We start from the raw sequence: 26,335 nt of genomic DNA, 5'->3' as shown, positions 1-26,335 counted from the left end.
CCTGAATTCAAAAGGGAATGGGAGTGAAGATAATTTTCCAATCTTCCCCAAATGCCGGGGAGGTGACAAAAGACTAGAGTGATAAATGTGACACCCTTTCCCAAGAAAAGATGATCTATGTTCTATGTTCTAATGGCAACAAGTTAGTTACTGGTGTTGGCTCACTCAGCTGGTGTCGGGGTTTAGAAACAATGAACTGAAGGCCAATTAACTGCATCGGAGAGTTATAGAATATAGAACAGTACAGCACAGAACAGGCCCTTCGGCCCTCGATGTTGTGCCGAGCAATGATCACCCCACTTAAACCCACGTAACCCGTATACCCGTAACCCAACAATCCCCCCATTAACCTTACACTACGGGCAATTTAGCATGGCCAATCCACCTAACCCGCACATCTTTGGACTGTGGGAGGAAACCGGAGCACCCGGAGGAAACCCACGCACACACGGGGAGGACGTGCAGACTCCACACAGACAGTGACCCAGCCGGGAATCGAACCTGGGACCCTGGAGCTGTGAAGCATTGATGCTAACCACCATGCTACCGTGAGGCCCAGTTGATTAAGTGGAGCCAGCCTTGGAAAAATAAAGATGCTGGATTAATTTAATTGAGTTTTAGAATGAAACACCCTCTGGAGTCTATGTAACAGACTAGGCATTGAATGAGATTGCAATCATTTAGAATATAAGAACTAGGAGTAGGAGTCGGCAATTCAGCCCCTCGAGCTTGCTCTGCCATTCAATACGATCATGGCTCATCTTGGCCTCAACTCCACTTTCCTGCCTGTTCTCCACAACCCTTCAACCCATTACTAATTAAATATCTGTGTATCTCCACCTTAAATTTACTCAGTATCCCAGCATCCACCGCACTCTGGGGTAGTGAATAGAGCAGGTGCAGTCTCACCACTGCCTCGTACAGTTGCAGCAACACTTCCTTATTTTTGTACTCTATTTCTTTCGCGATAAAGGCCAAAATTCCATTTGCCTTCCTTATTATCTGCCTTCCCTGCATACTAGTTTTCTGAGACCAGGACATCCAGATCACTCTGCACCGAATCATATCTCAGACCTTTCTCTGCATATAGATAATAAGTTGCCTTTCCATTTTCCCGAATCAAACGGATAACCTCACGCTTATCCACGTTAAACTCCATCTGCAAAATTTTGATCCACTCACCTAACCCATATCCATTTGTAAGGTTCTTATCTCCTCATTGCAACTTACTATTCCACCTATTTGGTGGTTCAATGAGGGGTGAGAGAACTGGTTTTACACAGGGTATATCTGTCAATCTGAATATGATCAGGGTGTTGCACGTGTTCTAGGCAAAATTGGGATTGTGAGTTTTGGGTTGCAAGAGAGATGTGTAAAAATCCAGGTGTGGTAGAAGTGGGTGGTTTAAGGTGCTGTGAGATTATATCCTCGCAAGATTGAGCTTTTCTTGTTGATGAATGTGGTGAGGGATATCCTCACTTGCATGGTAAGTGGAGTTGTCAGTTGTGGAAAATGGAATGAAAGCCAATAAAACTCCAATGGATGAAACAAAAAGTATATTCAGTAGAATCCAGGAACTTGTGCTTTATTAGCAAGAAACCGTCAAATGTAGAAATGTGAAGGAAGTAATTGGAGGCAGACTGAGAATAAAATGCTGAGGGATTAATCATAGAAGGGGGAGCAGAGAAAAGTGGCAGTGAAAATTAATTAACCACAGAACAGATAGCACCATTTTGCCATCACTCTCTATCGATACAGGCAGCCCTCGACTTTACAATGAGTTCTGACAAATGGCACTTATAACGTCTATAGATTGACACCCCATTTTGACTTTACAAAGTCGGTTTTGAGTTTATGATGCCATGGTAACACATTCATAAAGGCACATTGACACTCCCTGCTGTCCTTTAGGGGTATCATGGTGACACAGTGGTTATCACTGCTGCCTCACAGTGCCAGGGGCCCGGGCTCCATTCCAGCCTTGAGCCACTGTCTGTGCGGAGTTTGCACTTTCTACCCATGTCTGCGTGGGTTTCTGCCAGATGCTCTGGTTTCCTCCCACAGTCCAGGGATGAGCAGGTTAGGTGGATTAGCCTTACTAAATTGCCCCTTTGTGTCTAAAAATCGGCTGGGATTATGTGGATAGGGCAAGGGAGTGGGCCTGTGTAAGGTGCTCTTTCAGAGGGTTGGTGTGGACTCTTTGGGCTGAATGGCCTCCTTCTGCACTGTAGGAATTCTATGGTTCTATTCCATTCTACCTGTATAACTGGACAGGTCGAACTATCTTTATTAGGTTATAAACAGGTGTTTATTCTGTTTAATTTTTTTTTGCCCAACTGTCGAAATGTTAATGCTTTTATATACTCATGTTCTATTTAATATGTGGTCAGACTCACAGAACTTCAAGGTTAAACAGGCAACTGACAGTGATCGAATGGCTTCAGTATATCTCCCACACAATCGAGGAACTTGTGCTGAGGCATGCAGGCATTACAGGACAAGTGGTGAGAGCATTTTACACCACCAGGTGCCCACAAAGGATTTCCAGCCCTGGCTCAAGGACCAATTCCCCAATTGTACTATTGTTCCTACAGGAAAATCGGTTCGAACTTATGACTATTCGAGTTCCAACCTGGATTTCAGGAACCAATTGTGTCATGTGCCCAAGCAGTGCCTGTAACACCCCTTTGACATCACAATAGAGAAGAATATCAAGAATTGTGTGGGAGGTAAAAGGTTTGAGGGAGAACATGGATTCTGAATTTCGGACGGAATGTCCTTTTTATTTCACTATCTTTTTCAATGTGTGTTTAACTGTGAGGCTAATTTTTTCTTCAGTTCGACTTAGTATTTTTACAGTCATTTCAAAAGGTGCCTGAAGAATAAAATTATTTAATTCAATGGGTTCTTGTAAGCAAGCGTGGTTTTGATAAATTTACTTCTTCTCCATTTACCAGTTTAAAATATTACGGAATGGAATCAGGGTTATTGAAGTTAACGAAATTATTAAATTGTGGAAACTAGACTTTGATGTTAACCACAGTGAAATTCGTGTGATTATAAATTAGGTGAAAATCATTATTTGATATGAGTTTATTAAAAATTGAATGTTGAGAGTAATTGGTGTCTGTGGAATTGTGTTGAATAATTGGATAAACATTCTTTATTGCTGTTGGTTCTACTGGAATGTGATAGCCATTAGCAAACTGTCAGCATCTTTCTAACTTATGACTGATGGAAGTTAAAAGAGTCCTGTGTGCAATAAATATCTGGCAGATCTTTTGTTTCTTTATAGCAATAACTTTGATATATCCTCAGATTGGTCTGTTCACTCTTTAAGAGCTAATGAACCTTGAACAGTGCTTAAATAATGGAGAAATTATTGAATGGTTTAATCTGAATTGTAAATAAAGAACTGGGAAAACCATCTTTAAAAATGAGATAAACTAAAATACTGTCAGGACCCTGCTACAGAGGCAGAGGCAGAGGGGTGGTTGGCATTGCCGAACTTGCTTCATTATTATTGGACGGCGAATATGGACAAGGTGCGGCGGTGGTGGGAAGGACAAGGGGTAGAGTTGGTTAGGATGGAGGAGGAATCTTGTAATGGGTCTAGTTTGAGGGCTATGGTGACGGCAGTGTTGCCAATGGCTTCGAGTAGGTTTTCAGGGAGCTCACTGGTGCAGTCCACGGTGAAGATGTGGAATCAGCTGAGGAGGCATTTTAGGATGGAAGAAACATTTAGCTATGCGAGAAACATGGGTTTGAGCCATGAGGGGGGCAGGGGGTGGGGGGGTGGATAGTGTATACAGGAGGTGGAGGGAAGTGGATTTGTATTTGGAGGAAGGGTTCGCCAGAATGGAGGAGATAAGGGAGAGGGTAGAGCTGCCGAGGGGGAGTGAGTTCAGGTATCTGCAGGTTAGGGACTTTGCGCGAAAGGTTTGGAGAGGGTTCCCTAGGTTGCCGGGATACACTTTTGAGATTGCTGCTTTCAGATGTGGAAGGGGAGGCAAGAATTGGGGATATATATATAAGTGGCTGGGGGAGCAGGGAGGTGAGCAGGTGGTGAAGATCAAGGAGAAATGGGAAGCGGAGTTGGGAGGGGAGATCAATTCGGGAATATGGAGTGAGGCACTCCGAAGGGTAAACGGGACCTCCTCTTGTGCAAAGATGACCCTGATACAGATTAAGGTGGTGCACAGGGTGCATCTGACTCGGGCGAGAATGAGGGTCATTTCAGGGGGTAGCAGGTGAGTGTGAGAGGTTTAGGACGGGGGCCAGTGAATCACGTGCACATGTTTTGGGGCTGCAAAAAATTGGGAAGATTCTGGGCGGGAGTGTTCACGGTCTTAGCCAGGATAGTGAAGGAGGAGGTGGACCGGACCCTTTGGTGGCAATATTTGTGGCACTCGGAGGAAACCCAGGCAGACACTGGGAGAAGGTGCAAACTTCACACTGTCACCCAAGGCTGGAATCGAACCCGGTTCCCTGGCACTGTGAGGCAGCAGTGCTAACCACTGTGCTACCATCTTCCGTGAGAACACTGAAATAATTCAGAATTCAGATTGTATTCATATTCTGAACATTGTGCAATTCCTAAATGCAATAATGACTGAATCCAAGTAACGTCTGACTCATGTTGTCTGTTAAAGAACAAACTTTCATCAGGATTATAAAATGAATTGACCAGTCCTGGCATTCCAACAATACAGATCTCTGCATTTGGAGTCATTTTGAAATAATAATGTGGACACAAGTACAACATTGATTGCAGCTTTGGAAAATAAAAGACCTCAGAAGAGGTTAAGAAAAATATACAAAATTGTGCTGAGAATTTGGACTAATTTGTGAATGTTCAGTGTATGTTTTAAGGTTTGATGATAGTGTATTGGGTGTCAAAGTTCGTCCCGGGATTAGAATGGAGATTAAATGATATTTAATGGGATGTGGAGAATTAAATGACAGGGAGTGATTGAGGCTACAAAAGAGAAACAGCAAAAATACATCATCAAATGGGCACTATGTTAATTGCTTCTTTGATTATGAATGCCATTCAGGGCCTGGGCCAACTGAGTTTGAGAAAAGTAAGTAATTGTACCCAGTAGTTTGCAGGATCACAGATTTAAAGAATAATACAATGCAGAATTGGCCCTTCAACCAATCGAGTCAACATTGACACATGAAAAACAGCTGACCTGCCTGACTAATCCCATTTGCCAGCACTTGGCCCATAGCTTTCAATGTTTTGACATGCCAAGTGCTCATCCAGGTACTTTTTAAAGGATGTGAGACAATCCGCCTCGACCACCCTCCGAGGCAGTGCATTCCAGATCGTCCCCACCCTCTAGGTAAAAATATTTTTCCTCATATCCCCCTTAAATTTCTTACCCCTCACCTTGAACTTGTGTCCCCTTGTAACTGACCCTTCAACTGGGGGAAACAGCTACTCACTATCCACCTTGTCCATGCCTCTCATAATCTTGTACACCTTGATCAGGTTGCCACTCAGTCTTCTCTGCTCCAGCGAAAACTATCCAAGCCAATCTGACCTCTCTTCATAAATCAAATTTCCCATCCCAGGCAACATCCCAGTGAATCGCCTCTGCACCCCCACCAGTGCAATCACATCCTTCCTATAATGTGGCAACCAGAATTGCACACAGTGGCCTCACGAAGGTTCTATATACGTTTAGTTGAAAGACCAGTCATTGTCATATTGAATGATGGAACAGGCTTGAAGGGCTGAGTGGGTGACTCCTGCTTCCATTTCTTATGTTCTAATCTCATGTATATGGAGCAATGTAATGCTGTATTTAAAAGGGGACATCTCAGATGATGTGACACAATTTAGTGATGGGGTCATTGACTAAGGATTAGAATAATATGAATGGATTTTGTCATTATCCAGATAATTATCCTGATAATTCTAATTAGTATCAATGTGTTGGTTTAAATGATTAAGACACTATCATAGAAAAGCCACAACATGGAATTGGCTGCTTTGATCAAAAGGTGAGGGGAACAGGAACTTGTTCCTCCAACCTCCACAACTTATATCTAGGTTGGTTGGTGCTTTCCATATAAATTATGTTTCCCGTTCACTTTTCATTCGGCATCTGAATAATTAAACAGTGCATAATTAGAGTATACAATACAATGCTCATGAAGTGAGACTGGACATAATATGACAAGGAGCTTGGAGAGCGCATCTCGGAAACTTGTCTGATTTGGGTTTTGCCAGGTTAGGTATGAAATTCTTATTTAGCATGCAACAATTGTACTTGTACACTTCAATTTTAAATCTATTTTAACATCTTAGAAAAAAAACTTTTATACTTTGGAATCCAACATTTAACATTTTTACGCAAACAAATCCCACCATGATTTCATGCCCGACCATAACCAATGCACACAAACAGCTGCTGTGAGTAAGCAGCAGCGGCATTTTCTGGCAAAAAGGATCGAAACCCAGAGCCAATTAGAACCTCACACTTGGGGTGGTCTTTTCCCATCCTGACACCGGTGGGCATCGTCATGGGTGGTATGGGAAATTTGGAGAGCAGCTGACTTAAAATCCCACCCCAATAATGACTAGATTGGTTCTTCCTGATTTTTACCTGGTTCTTCACTGGAGTTACAATGCCACGTTTACGCCAATCGACAATTAAACGTGTCACATCATTGTCACTTTGTTCATCAAGTTCATTATCATCTCCATCACTTTCTTCATCAAGTTCATCATCATCTCCTTCACTTTCTTCATCCTCATCAAATTCGTCTCCTTCAAATTCTTCAGTTGAGTTATCAGCTTCCATTGGGAGGAATCCGTTCATGCGTTCATTGAACTCTTTATCAGTCTAGAAAGGAAAACACATCAGGCATTCATTAATGAATGGATGGATTTTTAATAGAGAATGTGCAGGAGGAGAGTAGATAACCGCATCAGGCCACATTCTCACCCATTCATTGAGTTTACCCAAAAGAGCGATTAAAGTCTCAAGCAGCGCTGACATTCCATGCTCATGTCTAATTTTTGACTAAAATAAAGAACTGCAGGAAAATGGTTCATCCATTTCGCCACACTCCAGGATAAAGGTGGGTTGAGATCCTGAAGGTGATAAATTATCTCTCTGGTCTAGGGTACAACAAACACAATGGCAGCAGTGATGCCTGATTTAGTGTGAAATAATTTGAGAATCTTCTGGTCATTCGAAACTTCCAGAGCACTTTCGCAGTGAGGACAATGGGTAAAATCCCACATAATGGCTGAGTTTATTGGCGTTTAACTGAACCATCCTGATCAGAAGGCTCTCAGATTCCATCACCAGCCTGGCCTTAGTTCCCTTACACCTAGCTAATGTCCAATCTCTAGAAAACAAGCTAGACGAACTTAAAGCCAGATTCACTTTTCAAAGAAAACTAAGGGACTGCTGTGTGCTCTGTTTCACATAAACATGGCTCACTCCTGCTTCACCAGACTGTGCCCTGCAACCAGAGGGCTTCTAAATCCACCGAATGGACCGTGCGGCACCTTCAGGCAAGACAAGGGGAGGTGGGGTCTGCCTCCTAATCAACACCTCCTGGTGCCTAGATGTAGCAACACTGCCGAGTTTCTGCTCCCCAGACCTAGAATACCTGACGCTAAAATGCCGCCCCTCCTACCTTTTACCTTTTCAGCTCTGTTATCCAGACGGCAGTTTACATCCCACCCCATGCAAACGTGAAAATCGCACTGGACGAAATATTCACCACCACAAATAGCCTTGAAACGAAACATCCCATGGCCTTGTTCATTGCAGCTGGGAACTTCAATCAAGCCAAGTTCAAGAGCATACTACCAAGTTACCACCAACACGTCACCTGCTCCACCAGAGGCCCAAACATCCTGGACCACTGCTACACAAATACAAAACATTCCTACCGCTCGACCGCTCGCCCACAATTTGGCAAAACCCGAAGCGTGGTACATTGGCGAGACTATGCAGACACTGCGACAACGAATGAACGGGCATCGTGCGACAATCACCAGGCAGGAATGTTCCCTTCCAGTCGGGGAACACTTCAGCAGTCAAGGGCATTCAGCCTCTCATCTCCGGGTAAACTTTCTCCAAGGCGGTCTTCAGGACACGCGACAACGTAGAATTGCCGAGGACAAACCTATAGCTAAGTTCCGCACGCATGAGTGCAGCCTCAACTGGGATCTTGGATTCATGTCGCATTAAATTCACCCCTCACCATCTGGCCTGAACTTGCAAAATCCTACCAACTGTCCTGGCCTGAGACAATTCACACCTCTTTAACCTGGGATTACCCCCTATCTCTGGATCTGTAATGATTTAATTACCTGCAAATGCTCGCATTCCAAGCATTGTCTGGCATCTCTGACTTTATCTACATAAATGTTTCTGGAACATACCTCTCCATTCACCTGAGGAAGGAGCAGTGCTCCGAAAGCTCGTGTTTGAAACAAACCTTTTTTTAAATAAATTTAGATTACCCAATTATTTTTTCCAATTAAGGGGCACATTTCTGGGTTGTGGGGGCGAAACCCACGCAGACATCATTTGTAAATTGTCATTTGGTTTGGTGCCGATGAAGCCATCCCATGATTTTTGTTCAGAAAGTACAGCAGACAAAGGAGCCCATGGTGTTGGCTGACTGTCAGAGCAAACATAATGCACTTAGATATCAAAAGGAGAGAAGAATCTATTTTGACAGAAACATTGGGAACGGACGGTAAATTCTTTGTTATAATGAGGTGCTGTGATACCACTAATCAAGTTGGTTATTTTGGAAGGGAAAACAAAAGCACAGGGTATTACTTAAATGAAGAAAGCAATAATACGAAGGGATTGGGGTACTTGTGCAAGAAACAAAGAAAGTTAGCACAGGTGCAGCAGGTAATCTGGAGGGCTAATGGAATGTTGGCCCTTATTCCAAGGGGGTTAGAGTATAAGAGTCAGGAAGTCTTGCTACAACTGTACAATCTGCTGGTGAGGCGACGTTTGGATTACTGTGAGCAGTACTGCTCTCCTTATTTAAGGAAAGATATTGGCTGGAATTCTCCAGCCATTGCGATTCTTTCTTCCCGCTGGCAGTGCACCCCTGTCTGTGGGTTTACCAATGGCATGGGGTGGCTTCAACGGGAAATCCCATTGGCAAGTGGAGGGAAGAAAGAATCCCACCAGCAGCGAATGGAGCGTCACCGAAAAACATGCGGCTGGGGTACCGGAGAATCCAGCCCCGTTATTTCATTGGAGTCAGTTCAGAGCAGGTTCACCAGGATAATCCCCGGTGTGGAAGGATTGCCTCATGAGCAAAGTTTAAACAGGTTGGGACTCTACTCCTTGGAATTTAGAAGAATGACAAGTGATCTCATTAAAACATATAGGATTCTTAAGGGGCTTTTGACAGGGTAAAAGCTGAGAGGATGTTCCCCTCATTGGAGAGTCTAGGACCAGCAGGCATAGTCTCAGAATCAAGTGGTGGCAATTTAAGACTTGAAATGAGAAGGAATTTCTTCTCTCAGAGGTTTGCAAATCTTCAGAACACCTTGCCACAGAGAGCTTTGAGGGCAGAGTCCTTGTGTATTGTGAATCAAAAGATACGGGGACAAGGCAGGAAAGTGGACGTGAGCAATGTCGGATCAATGTTGAATTCCAGAGCAGGATCAAGGGACTTATTCCTGTTCCTGTTTAATATGGTCTTATATCACACCTCATTCAGTAATAGTACCCACAATAACTTGGATCTAATTGATCCACCTTCTAGACATCTTGTACACACCAGGTCTCCAAACGGGTTCATTCCCACAGTAAACGTGTGTTTCCCCATTGAGTACTCCAGGTTGTGCTGTTCGATGTATCTCAGATTGTCCTCCCATATCTTTCTCCTGTAGGTCTCTTCTTCCTGAATAAAGACATTAAGGCAGTCAGGCTGTAACATTTTCATTTTGTAAAATTATTTAGAATCCTGATGCAAAAACTAAAGTTACATTTTGCTGTCAGATTTCTATCCTCTCATTTATATTGTAGAAGATACACTCATTCCTCTTCCCATAGACACAGAAAGGTAAAGCAGATTGAACCCGCGACTGAGATCAAAGCTTTAGGCAGTCTTTTTTCTGGGGTGCGCAGTCCTGATGACAGAGCTGGAAGTCAGCTGCATTTTTGTTTATGTGTCAGCAGCCAGCTCCTGCAGTCACACGAGATCCTCGTGTACCGCTGACATTGTTAGAAAGGTAGAAGTAATTTTTAACAATTTTAATGTAATGAGCATCATGGCATACTAATGTATGACCAGCAGGAACTTGTTCAGGGACGGTAAGGCTCGACTTGCTCCTGTCATGTCTCTGAGACTAAATCTCTCTCTGCATCTCAACCTGACTGCGTCACCCCACCCGGCACGTTTCCCACTCTGGAATCCCAGCCTGAAAGTGTAGTAGGAATAATCAGTTGAATAAGATCAACATCTTTATCCCTGAACATAATGTTTTGTGATAAACAACAGAAAATTGGAAGTTGAGCGGAAAGATGGATCATGCATTTCCCAGGTTAGAATTTGTCCCCTCTGGACGGTACGGTGGCTTTGTGGTTAGTACTGCTGCCTCACGGCGCCAAGGACCCAGGTTCAATCCCATCTCGTGTCTGTGTGGGTCTCACCCACACAAACAAAGGTGTGCAGGGTAGGGGGATTGGCCATGCTGAATTGCCCCTTAATTAGAAAAAAAACAATTGGGCATTTTTAATTTTAAAAAAGATTTTGCCTCCCCATTCCATTAATTTTGGGGGGTGTTCTGATTGGTGAGTGTGATAACAATGTCGATATGTTTACAAAGCAAATGGTCATGAAGCTACTCTCCAGGTGTATTTATGGTTCCTATGGTAACTTGAACAGAGGCCCAGTGGAATCCAGTAAATTAATTTACACCAAAGACTGAATTTAATTCCCTTCCTTCCCTGAGGTGAGTTTGTGATGAGGGGGAGGAGCATTTAAATGGGAAGGAGGCTGTAAGGTGGGAACACCACCTCCCCGCCCCCTCCCCCCTTTGTTCCTCTTGTCCAATGACGTTCAGGGAGTGAAGGCTCATGAGCAGCTGCTCCAGCACTGGCAACTGATGTTCTAATGTGGACAATGAATGCCCAATTAGGTGCCTCCCAGCACCCCTGTTGAAATCGACCTGGGCAGAGCATTTATCATGTGCCAAGCCCGAAAAGCAAACCCATTTGGATTTTCTTTTGGGCTTCCAAGTTGGGGTCCTTCAGTACCTGCCTGAGGGACCAAGTGTTGCAAAGTGTGGGGGTCCAGTGAGAGCCTCAGCCATGCTCTTGCTGCCGGGTCACCAGCAACTGTGACTCGAGGCCCGCCATCACTCACTGATGGGCTAGGCCTCAGGTGGGTATTTTACTGCAAACAACACCACTCCCGGTCACTCTACCAAGCAATGCTCACCTGACAGCGTTCGGCTGACCAGCAGCTCTTGGAAGTTGGGACTTCTACCCTCAGAGTTCTTGATCCGCTGGGAGCCCTTCCACTGCCCACTAAAGTCTTGATTGGCACTTAATTCAGTGTTTTATTGTGAATTCTGTCGGTCCTCTTATTAGAGTTTGAGATTTAGAGAACTCCCTTGGAACTTCAAGCTCAATTACACTTCACATATCCATTCCCCCCAACAGAGAACTCGGGTGGGATTCTCTCAGTCCTGGCGCCGGGCCGGGGAATCTCCGCATCGCCCCGACGTCGGCATGTGATTTACATAGAATTTACAGTGCAGAAGGACGCCATTCGGCCCATCGAGTCTGCACCGGCTCGTGGAAAGAGCACCCTACCCAAGGTAAACACCTCCACCCTATCCCCATAACTCAGTAACCCCACCCAACACTTAAGGGCAATTTTGGACACTAAGGGCAATTTATCATGGCCAATCCACCTAACCCGCACATCTTTGGACTGTGGGAGGAAACCGGAACACCCGGAGGAAACCCACGCACACATGGGGAGGATGTGCAGACTCCGCACAGACAGTGACCCAAGCCGGAATCGAACCTGGGACCCTGGTGCTGTGAAGCGATTGTGACGGAGAATAGGCGCCATTTGCGTGGTTGGCGCGGCGCCGGTCAGGGATCGCTCTATGTGGCCAGCCCGCCGATTCTCGGTCCGGGATGGGCCGAGTGGCCAACGTGAAAGCACCGAGTCCCGCTGGCGCCGTTCACACCTGCTCTCAGCTGGCGGGAACTAGGCGTTTAAGGGTCGGTGGTGGGGGTGGGGGGGGGGGAGCCTCCGATGTGGCCTGGCCTGTGATCGGGGCCCGCCTGTCGCCGAGCCGGCCTCTCTAATTTGGGGTCTCCTTTCCTACGCACCGGCCCCTGTAGTCCTGCGCCATGTTGCATCGGCGCCAGTGCGTTCAAGGAAACAACTGCATATGTGCGCGTTGGCACCGGCGCCACTGAGTATGCACAGATCCTGCGGTGCCCAGTCCACACTGGGATCAGCATCAGGAGCGGCGTGAACCGCTCCAGTGCCGTGCGGCCCTTAGTCGTAGGGTCGGCCCGTTCATGCCGTCATAAAACGAGACGGCATTTATGACGGCGTGGACACTCTGTCGCAAGATTAGAAAATCCCACCCCTTGCCTCTAAACACCAAGTAAGAATTCTCAATAATTTACCAATTGTGTGGAATCTCATCCCCCTTGACAGTGAGCTGAATGTTTGGAATAATAATAATATCTTTTAATATCACAAGTATGAAGTTACTGTGAAAAGCCCCTAGTCGCCACATTCTGGCACCTGTTCGGGTAAGCTGGTCTGGGAATTGAACCCACGCTGCTGGCCTTGTTTTGCATTGCAAACTAGCTGTCTTACCCATTGAACTAAACCAGCTCTGGGATCCACACTAGAACAAATTCCCCTTTTACCTCGGTGTACTGCTTCTCATTTTGTGATTTCCAGCTCTTCCAATCTTCATCCAGTTTTGAATCAAATGTGTGGCCTGAAGCTACAACCAGAATCGACAGCAGCACACAGCCCAGAAACAGAGAGAGCTTCATGATGGACAACCTAATGGAGTAAAACCAATGGCATCAGACATGGAGTGGACAATATTCACAGATTACTGGTAAAAGTATTCTGAAAATGTACAAATATTATCTTCCTCAATCAATTGCTGTCACCTTTTTGCACTTTAGGTTCATTGAACAGATTAAAATACTTCATGGTCAGTGGACTGGAATCTTTCTGCCATTATGTCTATTTAATTAATGTTGTTCAATTATTCAAGACTAATTCTTGAAAAGAGTAGGTTATAAGAAAGCCTGTGAAATTAATTTAAATTATACTGATCTTCAGAATGATCCTCATTCAGTGATAGCATTCCAGCTGAAGAGTTACTAACCAAATGGTTCAAGTAGTATTGTGATTGTGTTACAGGGTTTGTCACAGAATTTACAGTGCAGAAGGACGCCATTCGGCCCATCGAGTTGCACCGGCTCTTGGAAGGAGCACCCTACCCAAGATCAACACCTCCACCCTATCCCCATAACCCAGTAACCCCACCCAACACTAAGGGCAATTTTGGACACTAAGGGCAATTTATCATGGCCAATCCACCTGACCTGCACATCTTTGGACTGTGGGAGGAAACTGGAGCACCCGGAGGAAACCCACGCACACACGGGGAGGATGTGCAGACTCCGCACAGACAGTGACCCAAGCCGGAACCGAACCTGGGACCCTGGAGCTGTGAAGCATTTGTGCTATCCACAATGCTACCGTGCTGCCATCCAGAAAATGTATCAACTTCCACTGAATGTTTGCAAATAAAAGAAGCTGTTTTCAGTAAAATAGTGAACTCTGAATGTGATCGATGAGGGAATTAGCCAATTAAATTAACTCTGGTCAATAAGACAGGTGCCACTATATGCAGCCATTACAGTGCCAAAAAAACTGTTGGATTGTTATAATAATCGAACTGGTTCACTTGTTACTGAAATGCTCTTTAATCCCTAAATGGCCGTCTTTATCTGGGCTCGCCTACATGAGACTCCAGTTCCACATCCATGTGGTTACTTGTCATCTGAACTGCCCCAGTGAGCTACTCTGCTGAATCAGAGAAACTGGGGCTGAACAATAAATTGTGGCCTTGTCAGAAATACCCATCATTCCGAGAATGTATTTTAAAAGCCCCACAACAGATCAGAGCAAAGAATTGGTGTTCTCTGAAAATGGTGCTACCATTCAAATAGATACTGGTAATTACTGGGAACAGAGTCCTCCTCTCCCTCCTCATCATAGCTTCATTGAGCAGAGAATGGAACACCAGCCTCTGACAAATGATATTTTACAGCAAATAAATAACAATTTGACTGGAATGATGATATACACACAAGTTGACATGCACACATTATATACAATGTAAATGCTTACATACAAATATTTAACACATTGTAATATTATGATCATTTTCTCCTAGACTTTCCCATCTTGTTCTTGCCAATCTCTAAATACACTGCACGGCACACAGCCCCTCCTCTCTCCCTTTGCCCTCATTGCCTGATGTCAATGGGTAGAAAGCACTGTTTGAACATTATTGTCTGGATAGTTTTAAAACATTTTTTATGGGATGTGGACATTGGTGGAAAAGCCAGCATTTGTTGCCCATCCCTAATTGCCCTTGAACAGTGTGTCTTGCTGGATCATTGCAGAGGGCAGTTAAGAGTCAACCAAATTGCTGAGTAAACCAGGTCAGATAAGGCAGATTTCCTTCCCTGCAGGACATCGGTGAACCAGGTTTTCAACAATCAAAGAAAGGATAATTGTCAGGGTCATCACGAATGACACTATGGGTGGGATTCTGCAGCCTTGCCCGCTACATGACCGGAAATCCCCACCTGAGGTCAATGGTCCGTTACATGGTCTGCATCCCGCCTGTGGCGGTCTTGCGGGCAGGGCAAAAGGATCCAGCCCAATCTTTTTATTCCAGATTTAGTGTTTGAACTTCAATTCCACCAGGGATTAGGGAGGCACTTGAACCCAAGACCCCAGAGCATTTGCCTGGGCCTCAGGATTAGTGTAATTATATCACCATTTCACAACCATGGCTACATAATGCCTTGATACCCAATACCTTCCTCTAGTGCTGTGTAATAAATTACCGAAAAGGCGGAATTTGCTGCATGCGCAAATCCCATTTTGGCTCCAAAATCTTGCAAGAGGGTCAGAATGGGATTTGCACCAGCAGGATCTCAGTTTGAGATCTTTCCCAACTTATGCTGTGATCATATTCAAGCCCAAAAATGTTACAGGAGAAGGTGCAAAACAGATTGATTAGAATTATGCCAAAACTGACAGGTTACTCATATCAAGAAATATCGAATAAGCTGGGGCTATTTTCTCCAGAGAAGAGAAGACTGATGGGTAACCTGATAGATGTCCTCCAGATTATGAAAGAGTTTGTTAGCATAGGGATAAATATGAGATATTCACTCATATGGAGAATTCAGAGGAGATGTCTCTACCTACAGAGTGGTTAAAATGAGGGCCTCGCCATTAGAACAGGAAGTGGGAATCTTAAGGGTAAAGTCGACAAGCAAATGAGGAAAAGAGGAACAGAATGAAAAGCTGATGGGGTGAGATAATGGGGGGTGGGGGGGGGGGGAGGAGCCTCATGTGGAGCATAGAGATGAGCACGGACCTGCTGGGCGGAATGACCTGTTTCTGTACTGTCAATACATTGTAATACTTTGCAAGTTTGACATTTCCAAGTCCTCCTAGATTTAGTTTCCCTTTCCTCTTTTTTTGGCAAACTTGTCATTCTGTTTGATGGCCATTGACCTTTCACCTTGGTTTCTCCATTGAAAAATAAACCCCCCTTGTGCTCTCACTCTGCCAATTTCTAGTGTACGCCATTGAGCAGAAGCTGGACTGGAGCAGCCGTATCAACGCTCTGGCTGTACATGCAGGGCAGAGGCTGGGTATTCTGAGACAAGTGTCTCACTTCCTGACCATTCAGTCTCTCCAAAATCTCCAAGCTCCAAGTCAGGAGTGTGATGGAATCATCACCACTCGCCTGGAAGGTGCAGTCACAACAACACAACACCATCCAGGTCGGAGCATTTCACTTGATTGGTGCTCCTGCTCGGAGACTCAGTTTCTCCTGCACCATCTACCACACTACAGCTGCAGTATGTACTATCTACAGGATGTACTGCAGCAAATTAACAAGGTTATTTCTTCCTTTACAACCTCTAACACCAAGAACAAGAGCAGCAGTGTCTTGGGCACAACTTCAGCTCCACATTTCTCTCCACGTCACACACCACCCTGACTTGGACATAGATTGCTGCTCTCTCGTCATTGTCATGGGAATTCCTATTGAAGGGGATTTTTGGAGCACCTTCACCACAAGGATTACAACAGTTTAAATAGGAGGTTCCCCACCACTGGTCAAGGCAGCTTGGGATGGGCGATAAATACCGGTCTTACCAACATCCTGGAAACAAATACAAAAAGTAACACAGAGGAGGAGAAGTTAATTAACCTGGTGTTTAACCTGAAAAATGTTGAACTACTTTCCCAGAATACTGAAACCGGTGAATTTATCCCCCGCTCCATCTGGACGAACAAACAGAATGGGAACTGAACCCATCCCATTCCACCCGATTAATCAATGAACACTAGAAAGAATGAGACAGAAACATTGTATTAACAAACTCACCTTGGAGAGATCCTCCGAGCAGCTCGACTGAATGGCGGGTGTCCTCCCACATTATATACACACACAGTCTCCCAGGATCCATCCCTTCAGATCTATGGACACATCATTGATTGGGAAATGCAGGACAATAACGAACAAATGTAGTGGGATTGTCTCATGACTCAGAATGTTGCTTAAGAATCAAATTCCTCTTTTCAAAGGGAAAACGGTAATAATACTTTGAAATGTAAGATTTGGATGACCACCTCTTTTTAATTATTGATTAGTTTCTATTTATCTCAACCACTGGGTGTCTGTAAAGCTACACTTCGATCCCATTAAGGGTGGCCCAGGCTTTTTTAAGAGTCTCTGATGCCAAATAACCTGTCCATTGGCCTTGCTGTGATCCAAACATATTAAGCAGTGTGATCAGCATGAGTAAACTGACCCTGTGTTGCAGCTCTGACCAGCTCACTACACCACAGATATACACAGTGTCCAACTTTACAGGAACACAGGCCTAAAATTAAATTCTCAGATTGGATCCTATCTCTTTATTTTTTCTTGATGAATTATAAATTATCAGTAGAAACAGTATCAGCAATGGGAAGGAAAGGTTTTGTGGACAGTTTTAACCTCCCCCCCCCCCCCCCCACCCCCGCCAGCATCAAACAGGTTAATCATGGAGCAGGTAACAAGAAACCTTCCTCTTCGCCTTTTCAACCTCAGCAAAACACCACTAGTGGGAAAATAGGAGGTGCAGTCCCACAAGCGTCCCCACACAAAATTTCTGACAGTGTTCATTTGCACTCATTTGACATCAGTGGTCCTCAAAACAATCATTTGGCTATCATTTGTCATTGGTTGCACTGACAAGCAGTCATTTAACTATCAATTCACATTGCAAGTAACATAACTGATCTCAATGTCATCAATTACCTCAAACCACAATGCTCAAACATTTGCAATTGGCAATATTATTTTAGCATTTGGACAGCAAAATCACAAAGTTCATTTTCCATAGATATGAATTTCCATACCTTCAAACATTCTGAAATGAAATGAAAATTGCTGATTGTTACAAGTAGGATTCAAATAAAGTTACTGTGAAAAGCCCCTAGTCGCCACATTCCGGCACCTGTTTGGGCAGGCTGGTACGGGAATTGAATTGTGCTGCTGGCCTGCCTTGGTCTGCTTCAAAAACTATCTAATTATCACTGTGCTAAACCAGCCCCTAGAGTTGCCAAGTTGACAAGGGGAGCCAGTCAGTGTGGTATATTTGGACTTTCAGAAGGCGTTTGGGTGAGGCTATTCACTTCAGAAGCAAAAACAGGAAGGATAGCTTTGAGTACATTGGATTGCTATGTGTGCATTGGACAGCTTTGAGTACATTGGATTACTTTCTGTGCATTGGATAGCATTGAGTACATTGGATAGCTTTGAGCACATTGGACAGCTTTGAACACATTGGATTGCCTTGTGTGCATTGGATAGCTTTGTGCGCATTGGATAGCTTTGAGCATATTGGATAGCATTTAGCACATTGGATAGATTTGAGCACATTGGAAACCTTTGAGAACATTGGATACCTTTCAGAACATTCGACTGTTTTGAACACATTGGATAGCTTTGAGTACATTGGATAGCTGTGTGTGCAATGGATAACTTTGAGCACATTGGATTGCTTTGTGTGCATTTGATAACTTTGAGCACATTGGATAGCTTTATGCACAATGGATAGCTTTATGCACATTGGATTGCTTTGTGTGCACTGGATAACTTTGAGCAAATTGGATAACTTTGAGCACATTGGATAGCGTTTAGCACATTGGATAGATTTGAGCACATTGGATAGCTTTGAACACGTTGGATAGCTTTGGGAACATTGGATACCTTTCAGAACATTGGACTGTTTTGAACATATTGGATAACTTTGAACATATTGGATAGCTTTGGACATATTGGATAGCTTTGAGAACACCGGATAGCTTTGTATATATTGGATAGCTTTGAACATATTGGATAGCTTTGAACATATTGGATAGCTTTGAACATATTGGATAGCTTTGGACATATTGGATAGCTTTGAGAACACCGGATAGCTTTGTATATATTGGATAGCTTTGAACATATTGGATAGCTTTGAACATATTGGATAGCTTTGAGAACATTGGATAGCTTTGAGAACACCGGATAGCTTTGTATATATTGGATAGCTTTGAACATATTGGATAGCTTTCAGAACATTGGATAGCTTTGAACATATTGAAGAGCTTTGGTCATATTGGATAGCTTTGAGAACATTGGATTGCTTTGAGAACATTGGATAGATTTGAACATATTGGATTATTTTGAGCACATTGGATAGCTGTGGGAACTTTGGATAGCTTTGAGAACATTGGATATCTTTGAGCACATTGGATAGCTTTGTGTACATTGGATTGCTTTGTGTGCATTGGATAACTTTGAGCACATTGGATAACTTTGAGCACATTGGATAACTTTGAGTACATTGGATAGCGTTTAGCACATAGGATATATTTGAGATCATTGGATAGCTTTGAGAACATTGGATAGTTTTGAACATATTGGATAGCTTTGAACATATTGGATAGCTTTGGGAACATTGGATTGCTTTGAGCACATTGGATAGCTTTGTGCACAATGGATTGCTTTGTGTGCATTGGATACCTTTGAGCACATTGGATAACTTTGAGCACATTGGATAGTGTTTAGCACATTGGACTAATTTGAGCACATTGGATAGCTTTGAGAACAGTGGATACCTTTGAGCACATTGGATAGCTTTTGAGCACATTGGATAGCTTTGAACACATTTGAAAAATGAAAATCGCTTATTGTCACGAGTAGGCTTCAATGAAGTTACTGTGAAAAGCCCCTAGTCGCCACATCCTGGCACCTGTCCGGGGAGGCTGGTACGGGAATAGCTTCCCGTATCACATTTGATAGCTTTGAGAACATTGAATGAAATGAAAATGAAAATGAAAAATGAAAATCGCTTATTGTCACAAGTAGACTTCAAATGAAGTTACTGTGAAAAGTCCCTAGTCGCCACATTCCGGCGCCTGTTCGGGGAGGCTGGTATGGGAATTGGATAGCTTTGAGCACATTGGATAGCATTGTGCACATTGGAGTGCTTTGTGCGCATTGGATAACTTTGAGCAAATTGGATAGCATTCAGCACATTCGACTGATTTGAGCACATTGGATAGCTTTGAGCACATTAGATAGCTTTGAGCACATTGGATAGCTTTGATCACATTGGATAGCTTTATGCACATTGGATAGCTTTGAGCACATTGGAAGCTTTGAGCACATTGGATAGCTTTGAACACATTGGATAGCTTTGAGAATATTGGATAGCTTTGAGCACATTGGATTGCTTTGAGCATATTGGATAGCTTTGAACATACTGGATAGCTTTGAACACATTGGATAGCTTTGAAAACATTGGACAGCTTTGAGCACATTGGATAGCTTTGAACATACTGGATAGCTTTGAACACATTGGATAGCTTTGAACACATTTGAAAAATGAAAAATGAAAATCGCTTATTGTCACGAGTAGACTTCAATGAAGTTACTGTGAAAAGCCCCTAGTCGCCACATTCCGGCGCCTGTCCGGGGAGACTGGTACCCGTACCACATTTGATAGCTTTGAGAACATTGGATAGCTTTGAGCACATTGGATAGCATTGTGCACATTGGAGTGCTTTGTGCGCATTGGATAACTTTGAGCACATTGGATAGCATTTAGCACATTGGACTGATTTGAGCACATTGGATAGCTTTGAGCACATTGGATAGCTTTGAGCACATTGGATAGCTTTGATCACATTGGATAGCTTTGAGCACATTGGATAGCTTTGAGCACATTGGAAGCTTTGAGCACCTTGGATAGCTTTGAACACATTGGATAGCTTTGAGAACATTGGATAGCTTTGAGCACATTGGATTGCTTTGAGCATATTGGATAGCTTTGAACATACTGGATAGCTTTGAACACATTGGATAGCTTTGAAAACATTGGACAGCTTTGAGCACATTGGATAGCTTTGAACACATTGGATAGCTTTGAGAACATTGTATAGCTTTGAGAACATTTGACAGTTTTGAACATATTTAATAGCTTTGAACACATTAGATAGCTTTGACAACATTGGATAGCTTTGAGAACATTGGATAGCTTTGAACATATTGGATAGCTTTGGACATATTGGATACCTTTGAGCACATTGGATAGCTTTGAGCACTTTGGGTAGCTTTGAGCACATTGGATAGCTTTGTGTGCAATGGATAACTTTGAGCACATTGGATAGCTTTGAGCACATGGGATAGCTTTGAGCACATTGGATAGCTTTGTGTGCAATGGATAACCTTGAGCACATTGGATTGCTTTGTGTGCATTTGATAACTTTGAACATATCAAGTATCTTTGAGCACATTGGATTGCTTTGTGTGCATTGGATAACTTTGACCACATTGGACAACTTTGAGCACATTGGATAACTTTGAGCACATTGGATATCGTTTAGCACATTGGATAGATTTGAGCACATTGGATAGTTTTGAATGCACTGTATAGCTATGGGAGCATTGGATAACTTTGAACACATCGGATAGCTTTGAGCACATTGGATAGCTTTGAGCACATTGGATAGCTTTGATCACATTGGATAGCTTTGGGTGCATTGGATAACTTTGAGTGCATTGGATAACTTTGAGCACATTGGATAGAGTTTAGCACATTGGCTAGATATGTGTGCATTGGATAACTTTAAGCACATTGGATACCTTTGAGCACATTGGATAGCGTTTAGCACATTGGATAGATTTGAGCACATTGGGTAGCTTTGAACACATTGTATAGCTATGGGAGCATTGGATAGCTTTGAACACATTGTATAGATATCAATGCGTTGGATAACTTTGAGCATATTGGATAGCTTTGAGCATATTAGATAGCTTTGTGTGCATTGGATAACTTTGAGTGCATTGGATAACTTTGAGCACATGGGATAGCTTTGAGCACATTGGATAGCTTTGAGCACATTGGATTGCTTTGTGTGCATTGGATAACTTTGACTGTATTCGATAACTTTGAGCACATTGGATAGTCTTGAGTACATTGGATAACTGTGAACACATTGGATAACATTGATCACATTGGATAGCTTTGAGCACATTGGATAGCTTTGTGTGCATTGAATAACTTTGAGCACATCGGATAACTTTGAGCACATTGGATAGTTTTGAGCACAATGGATTGCTTTGTGTGCATTGGATAACTTTGAGCACATTGCATAACTTTGAGCACATTGGATAGCTTTCAGCACATTGGATAGATTTGAGCATATTAGATAGCTTTGAGAACATTGGATAGCTTTGAGCACATTGAATAACTTCGAGCACTTTGGATAGCTTTGAGCTCATTGGATAGCTTTAAGCACATCGGATAGCTTTGAGCACATCGGGTAGCTTTGAGAACATTGGATAGCTTTGAGCACTTTGGATTGCTTTGTGTGCATTGGATAACTTTTTGCACATTGGATAGCTTTGAGCACATTGGATATCTTTGAGCACATTGGATAGCTTTTAGCATATTGGACAGATTTGAATGCATTGGTTTCAGTGTGAGTTGGCAAACATTCAGACCCCTGAGCACACAGAGGAACATGTGTATAATGCTCCGGAGACCCGAGAAGGTAAATTAAACAACATTTAATTCAGAAAAATAAAGTAAAGGCCGCAACGCAGCTTACAGTTCACAGGTCCCAATCGGAACTAATGGAAGTGCGGGTCCAAGTGCAGGCCGGCATTCAAAGAGTGAATCACGACCCCCAGCTGGGCGGGCCTACGCCATTAACCGGCAAGCTCATATTCTACGTCTTCCACAGGGAGATCAATCAATGTGTCCCCTTGGGTCAACTGTCCCAGTTGGAAGCATGAACCTTTACCGGCACCACTGTTGCAAATTCCAGGACACCGCTAATCATGAAATGCCATCTTCCAGGGTCCATAACAATCTTTTTCGCTGTGAATGCTTTCCTTATTGAGCAGTGCGACCCACCCCCCGAGCTCTCGTCCCATAGCACGATTGGCCGGTCTCTCCTTCCCATGTGCATGGCTGTGTGCTTCTTGTTCAGTTCATGATCCGCTCTCTACCTTGGAACCTGTGTACCTTGGCAACGAGAACCCATGGCGGCTCTCCTGTTTTTGGCATTGGTCGGAGTGACCTGTGGGCCCTGTCTATTTGTGGGGGCTTGTGGAAGTTTCCCCCCCCCCCCCCAACCAACTTGTCCAGCATCTGATCCATGGGATCTTTGCCTTCGATGCCCTCTGTCAGGCCCACAGTGCGGATGTACTGGTGGCGCGATCAATTCTCCTGGTCCTCCACTTTTCCTTTGAGCATTCCCTGCGTTGCCACCAAACCCGCCACTTCTACTTCTAATGAGGCGATTTGGTCCCTTGGTCGGTCGCCGCCCTTTCGAATTCCTGCCTGTCACTTCCTGCGCCTTCAATCACCGCTCCATTATTTCCAGTGCCTCCTTGAAAGGGGCCAGGAGATCTGCGACCACCACTTTCACCGTCACTATCATTTCCAGTTTGATCGCATCCATGTGCTTCAGGAGCTCCTACGTTAGGAGCTCCATCCTCTGACTTATTGGCAGGTAGCCCAGCATGATTATCGCGACCCGGCTCGGTCAGCCATGTCTCGGTCAGCTCCATGTGTCTGCTGCCCCAGCTTTTCTCTCCTGGATCCTGCCCACTTTACCATCTCTTTGACCCTTTGCAGGTTTGAGGGCATCTCTGTATATCTATCATGTTCTTGGAGGAGGAGGGGGGAGGAGGGGTTTTGCTGCCTTAGTGGCTTATTTTTGGCTAAATGTGCTAAATTCCAAATTCCCAGATGGACAGCCACCTTTCCTGAACCTGCTCAGCACATCCCCACCACCAGAAATGAGGTTGATCACCTTCTACATCACTGGATCTGTCCTTGTGTATCTCTGAATTTGAGAAGAAGTCACAAGTACATTATTCACGAGTGAGAGATATTGGATGTTGACAAAATGTTCTTCAGGTTCTTGTTTAATTTGTAACAGCAATCTTTTTTTTTTATAAATTTAGATTACCCAATTATTTTTTCCAATTAAGGGGCAATTTAGCGTGGTCAATCCACCTACTCTGCAAATTTTTGGGTTTAGGGGTGAAACCCACGCAGACACGGGGAGAATGTGCAAACTCCACACGGACAGTGACCCAGAGCCGGGATCGAACCTGGGACCTCAGCGCCGTGAGGTGGTTGTGCTAACCACTAGGCCACCATGCTGCCCAGTAACAGCAATCTTGACAAAGCATCAGCATTTGCATGTTGCTTCGACTTACAATATTGGATATCCATAAGTGTGTGGCGGTAATATCAACGATCATCTGAGTAACATATTAGCTGCTAAAGAAGAAATACTTTCATGCGGCCCGAAGATTGTCATCAAGGGTCGGTGATCTGTCAAAAAAGGTAGTGGTGAAACATTCTTAGCCCGAAAATGATGTTCAAAGCTTCTTTTTCTAACTGAGCGTTATTAATATCTGAGCCAGTAAGAGTTCATGAAGGAATGCTATTGATTCTTTCTCACCTGAAGGCAAAATATGCGAGACAACTGCACCAACCCGATATGATGACACAGCGCAAGGAAGTTGGGACTGTGGTGAACCAATAGCTCTGACTTATTTTTTACTTTGTTGGGCGACATTTTCTGATACTGGACTATGATATAAATTATAGGTGGCTCTGTAACTACATTTTTGCTGCTGTATTATTTTTGAATAGTTCTGTTGAGACAAAAGGTACTCATTGGCTTAGATGCCTGTTCAGAAGAGGCAATTTGTAGAAATTGATGGTGTATACACAATGCTTATTAATATCAGAAAGGACACAAAATGGCTGATAGCTATTAAAGCAATACTAAAGACACAAACTGGCTGAACTAGCCGCATTCCTGAACAATAAGTTACAAACTGTGTAAGCTACCTCATGAGAACCAGGTGGGGTATGTCGGGAGTATTTTAACAGCCGCTGATAACAGCTTCACAGAACAAGGAATGCAATGTATCCTTAATAAGCTCAAGGTCCCCAGCTGCAGCCAAGACATATCCTTATGTCAGTCTTGAGTGGCTTTTGCATGAAGTTAGGGGCGGGTAAGACAACACCCACTTTAACCATATATGTGATAACTCAGATGCTAAGAAAATTGATTGACTACATGTAATGAATTGTACCGTGAATATAGTTTATTGATTGTATGTAAATGAGAATACAACTAATTCCACCCCTTGAATCTGAATATTAACCCAATGCGAACCTTCGCACAAGTGAGAAAGGGTATTGCGAGACTGCGTAGTCTCCAAATCTTTCTCCAAAATCTGAAATAATAAACTGCTTCTTTACTTACTCAAACAAGCCTACGTGTGAATTTTTCACCTCCTTACACAGTCAATGAATGCACTTTTGTATTTTTCTGACCAATGCCATACCTATTTACCACAGAACAGGATGTGTAATGGGTTCAATAGTGTTGCGAAATTTGGAACAAGTTCATTTTGAGGACTTGGGCCTTCTAAGATTACAGCCATATTCTTTGGTTCCTTATGCAAGCCACCTTTATCAATGATGGTACCCAAGTAGTTTATGGATGTCTTGAAAACGTCACACTTTTCCTGTTTGACTCGGCAATTACAGTTTTGGAGATGTTGCAGTGTAGCTTCCTCATTCTTCAGGTGATCTTCTTCACTTGAGCCAGTGATGAGGATGTCATCTGGATAACATTACACATCTTTTAGCTTGATGTGAGATGTGGGCATTGCTGGCTAGGCCAGCATTTATTGTCCATCCATAGTTGCCCCTGAGAAGGTGATAGTGAGCTTCCTTCTCAGCTGATGGTAGGTTTTGCCAATTAAAAGCAGTGCCCCTCCCCCCTCCACCCCACATTGTTTGATTGATTTTTAATTGTAATCATGTGGGAAATGGCAAAAAGAGTGAGAGAGTGGAAGTGAAACACAGTGTTGTGACATTATAGAAATGTACAACATGTGAAGAGTTAATGTCATGTTACAATTAGCCACTGGATGAAGCTAGAAACAGTACTATAAAAATCACTGACTCTTAGGCTACTGGGAGAGAGTGGGGTAGAGGAGAGAAGACTGGAGTTAAGTACATAGTAGAGCTAGAGAGGATAGAATATAGTTACAGTTTGAGTATGGAGATAGTGTTAGTGTGTGTAATTCAATATTATCTATTTGTTTGCTTTAGGAATAAGTGTTGAACTTTAATTTGAGTAGTGTAAATACATTTAGCTTTGTTGATGAATATAGCTTCAAGTATCTTTGTGAACACTACGCTTTCCATCCTGAAGACAACCTCACAAAGTTAATCAAAGGTGTCTGCTACTATGTTAGGGACAACTCGCTGTTGACAAAATCTCCCTCTACCCCCTCCTCCACCTCAAATGGCAGATTTGTGCCCACCAGGGTGACACACACTCAACCCCAATAAGGTTTTCTTGATCACGGTAGCATTGTGGATAGCACAATCGCTTCACAGCTCCAGGGTCCCAGGTTCGACTCTGG

At 43.6% G+C, this 26,335-nt stretch overlaps 2 protein-coding genes across 2 annotated transcripts in view; one reads left to right on the top strand and one right to left on the bottom strand.

Moving 5' to 3' along the window:
* Positions 1 to 16,738, bottom strand: part of LOC119953600 (procathepsin L-like) — a 32,260-nt gene extending 15,522 nt beyond the window's left edge. The window contains exons 1-4 of the mRNA XM_038778019.1: positions 16,712 to 16,738; positions 12,915 to 13,056; positions 9,787 to 9,909; positions 6,618 to 6,857 (exon numbers count right to left, since the gene is read on the bottom strand). Coding sequence (XP_038633947.1) covers positions 6,618 to 6,857; positions 9,787 to 9,909; positions 12,915 to 13,046 — 495 coding nt within the window. The 5' untranslated portion in view covers positions 13,047 to 13,056; positions 16,712 to 16,738. The remainder of the gene's footprint in view (positions 1 to 6,617; positions 6,858 to 9,786; positions 9,910 to 12,914; positions 13,057 to 16,711) is intronic.
* LOC119952927 overlaps positions 1 to 26,335 on the top strand; it is a 1,042,551-nt gene that overhangs the window by 197,667 nt on the left and 818,549 nt on the right.

Source organism: Scyliorhinus canicula, chromosome 18 (assembly GCF_902713615.1).
Source record: "Scyliorhinus canicula chromosome 18, sScyCan1.1, whole genome shotgun sequence".
In the NCBI taxonomy this organism is placed as follows: Eukaryota; Metazoa; Chordata; class Chondrichthyes; order Carcharhiniformes; family Scyliorhinidae; genus Scyliorhinus; species Scyliorhinus canicula.
This window is presented reverse-complemented; position numbering and strand designations above follow the sequence as displayed.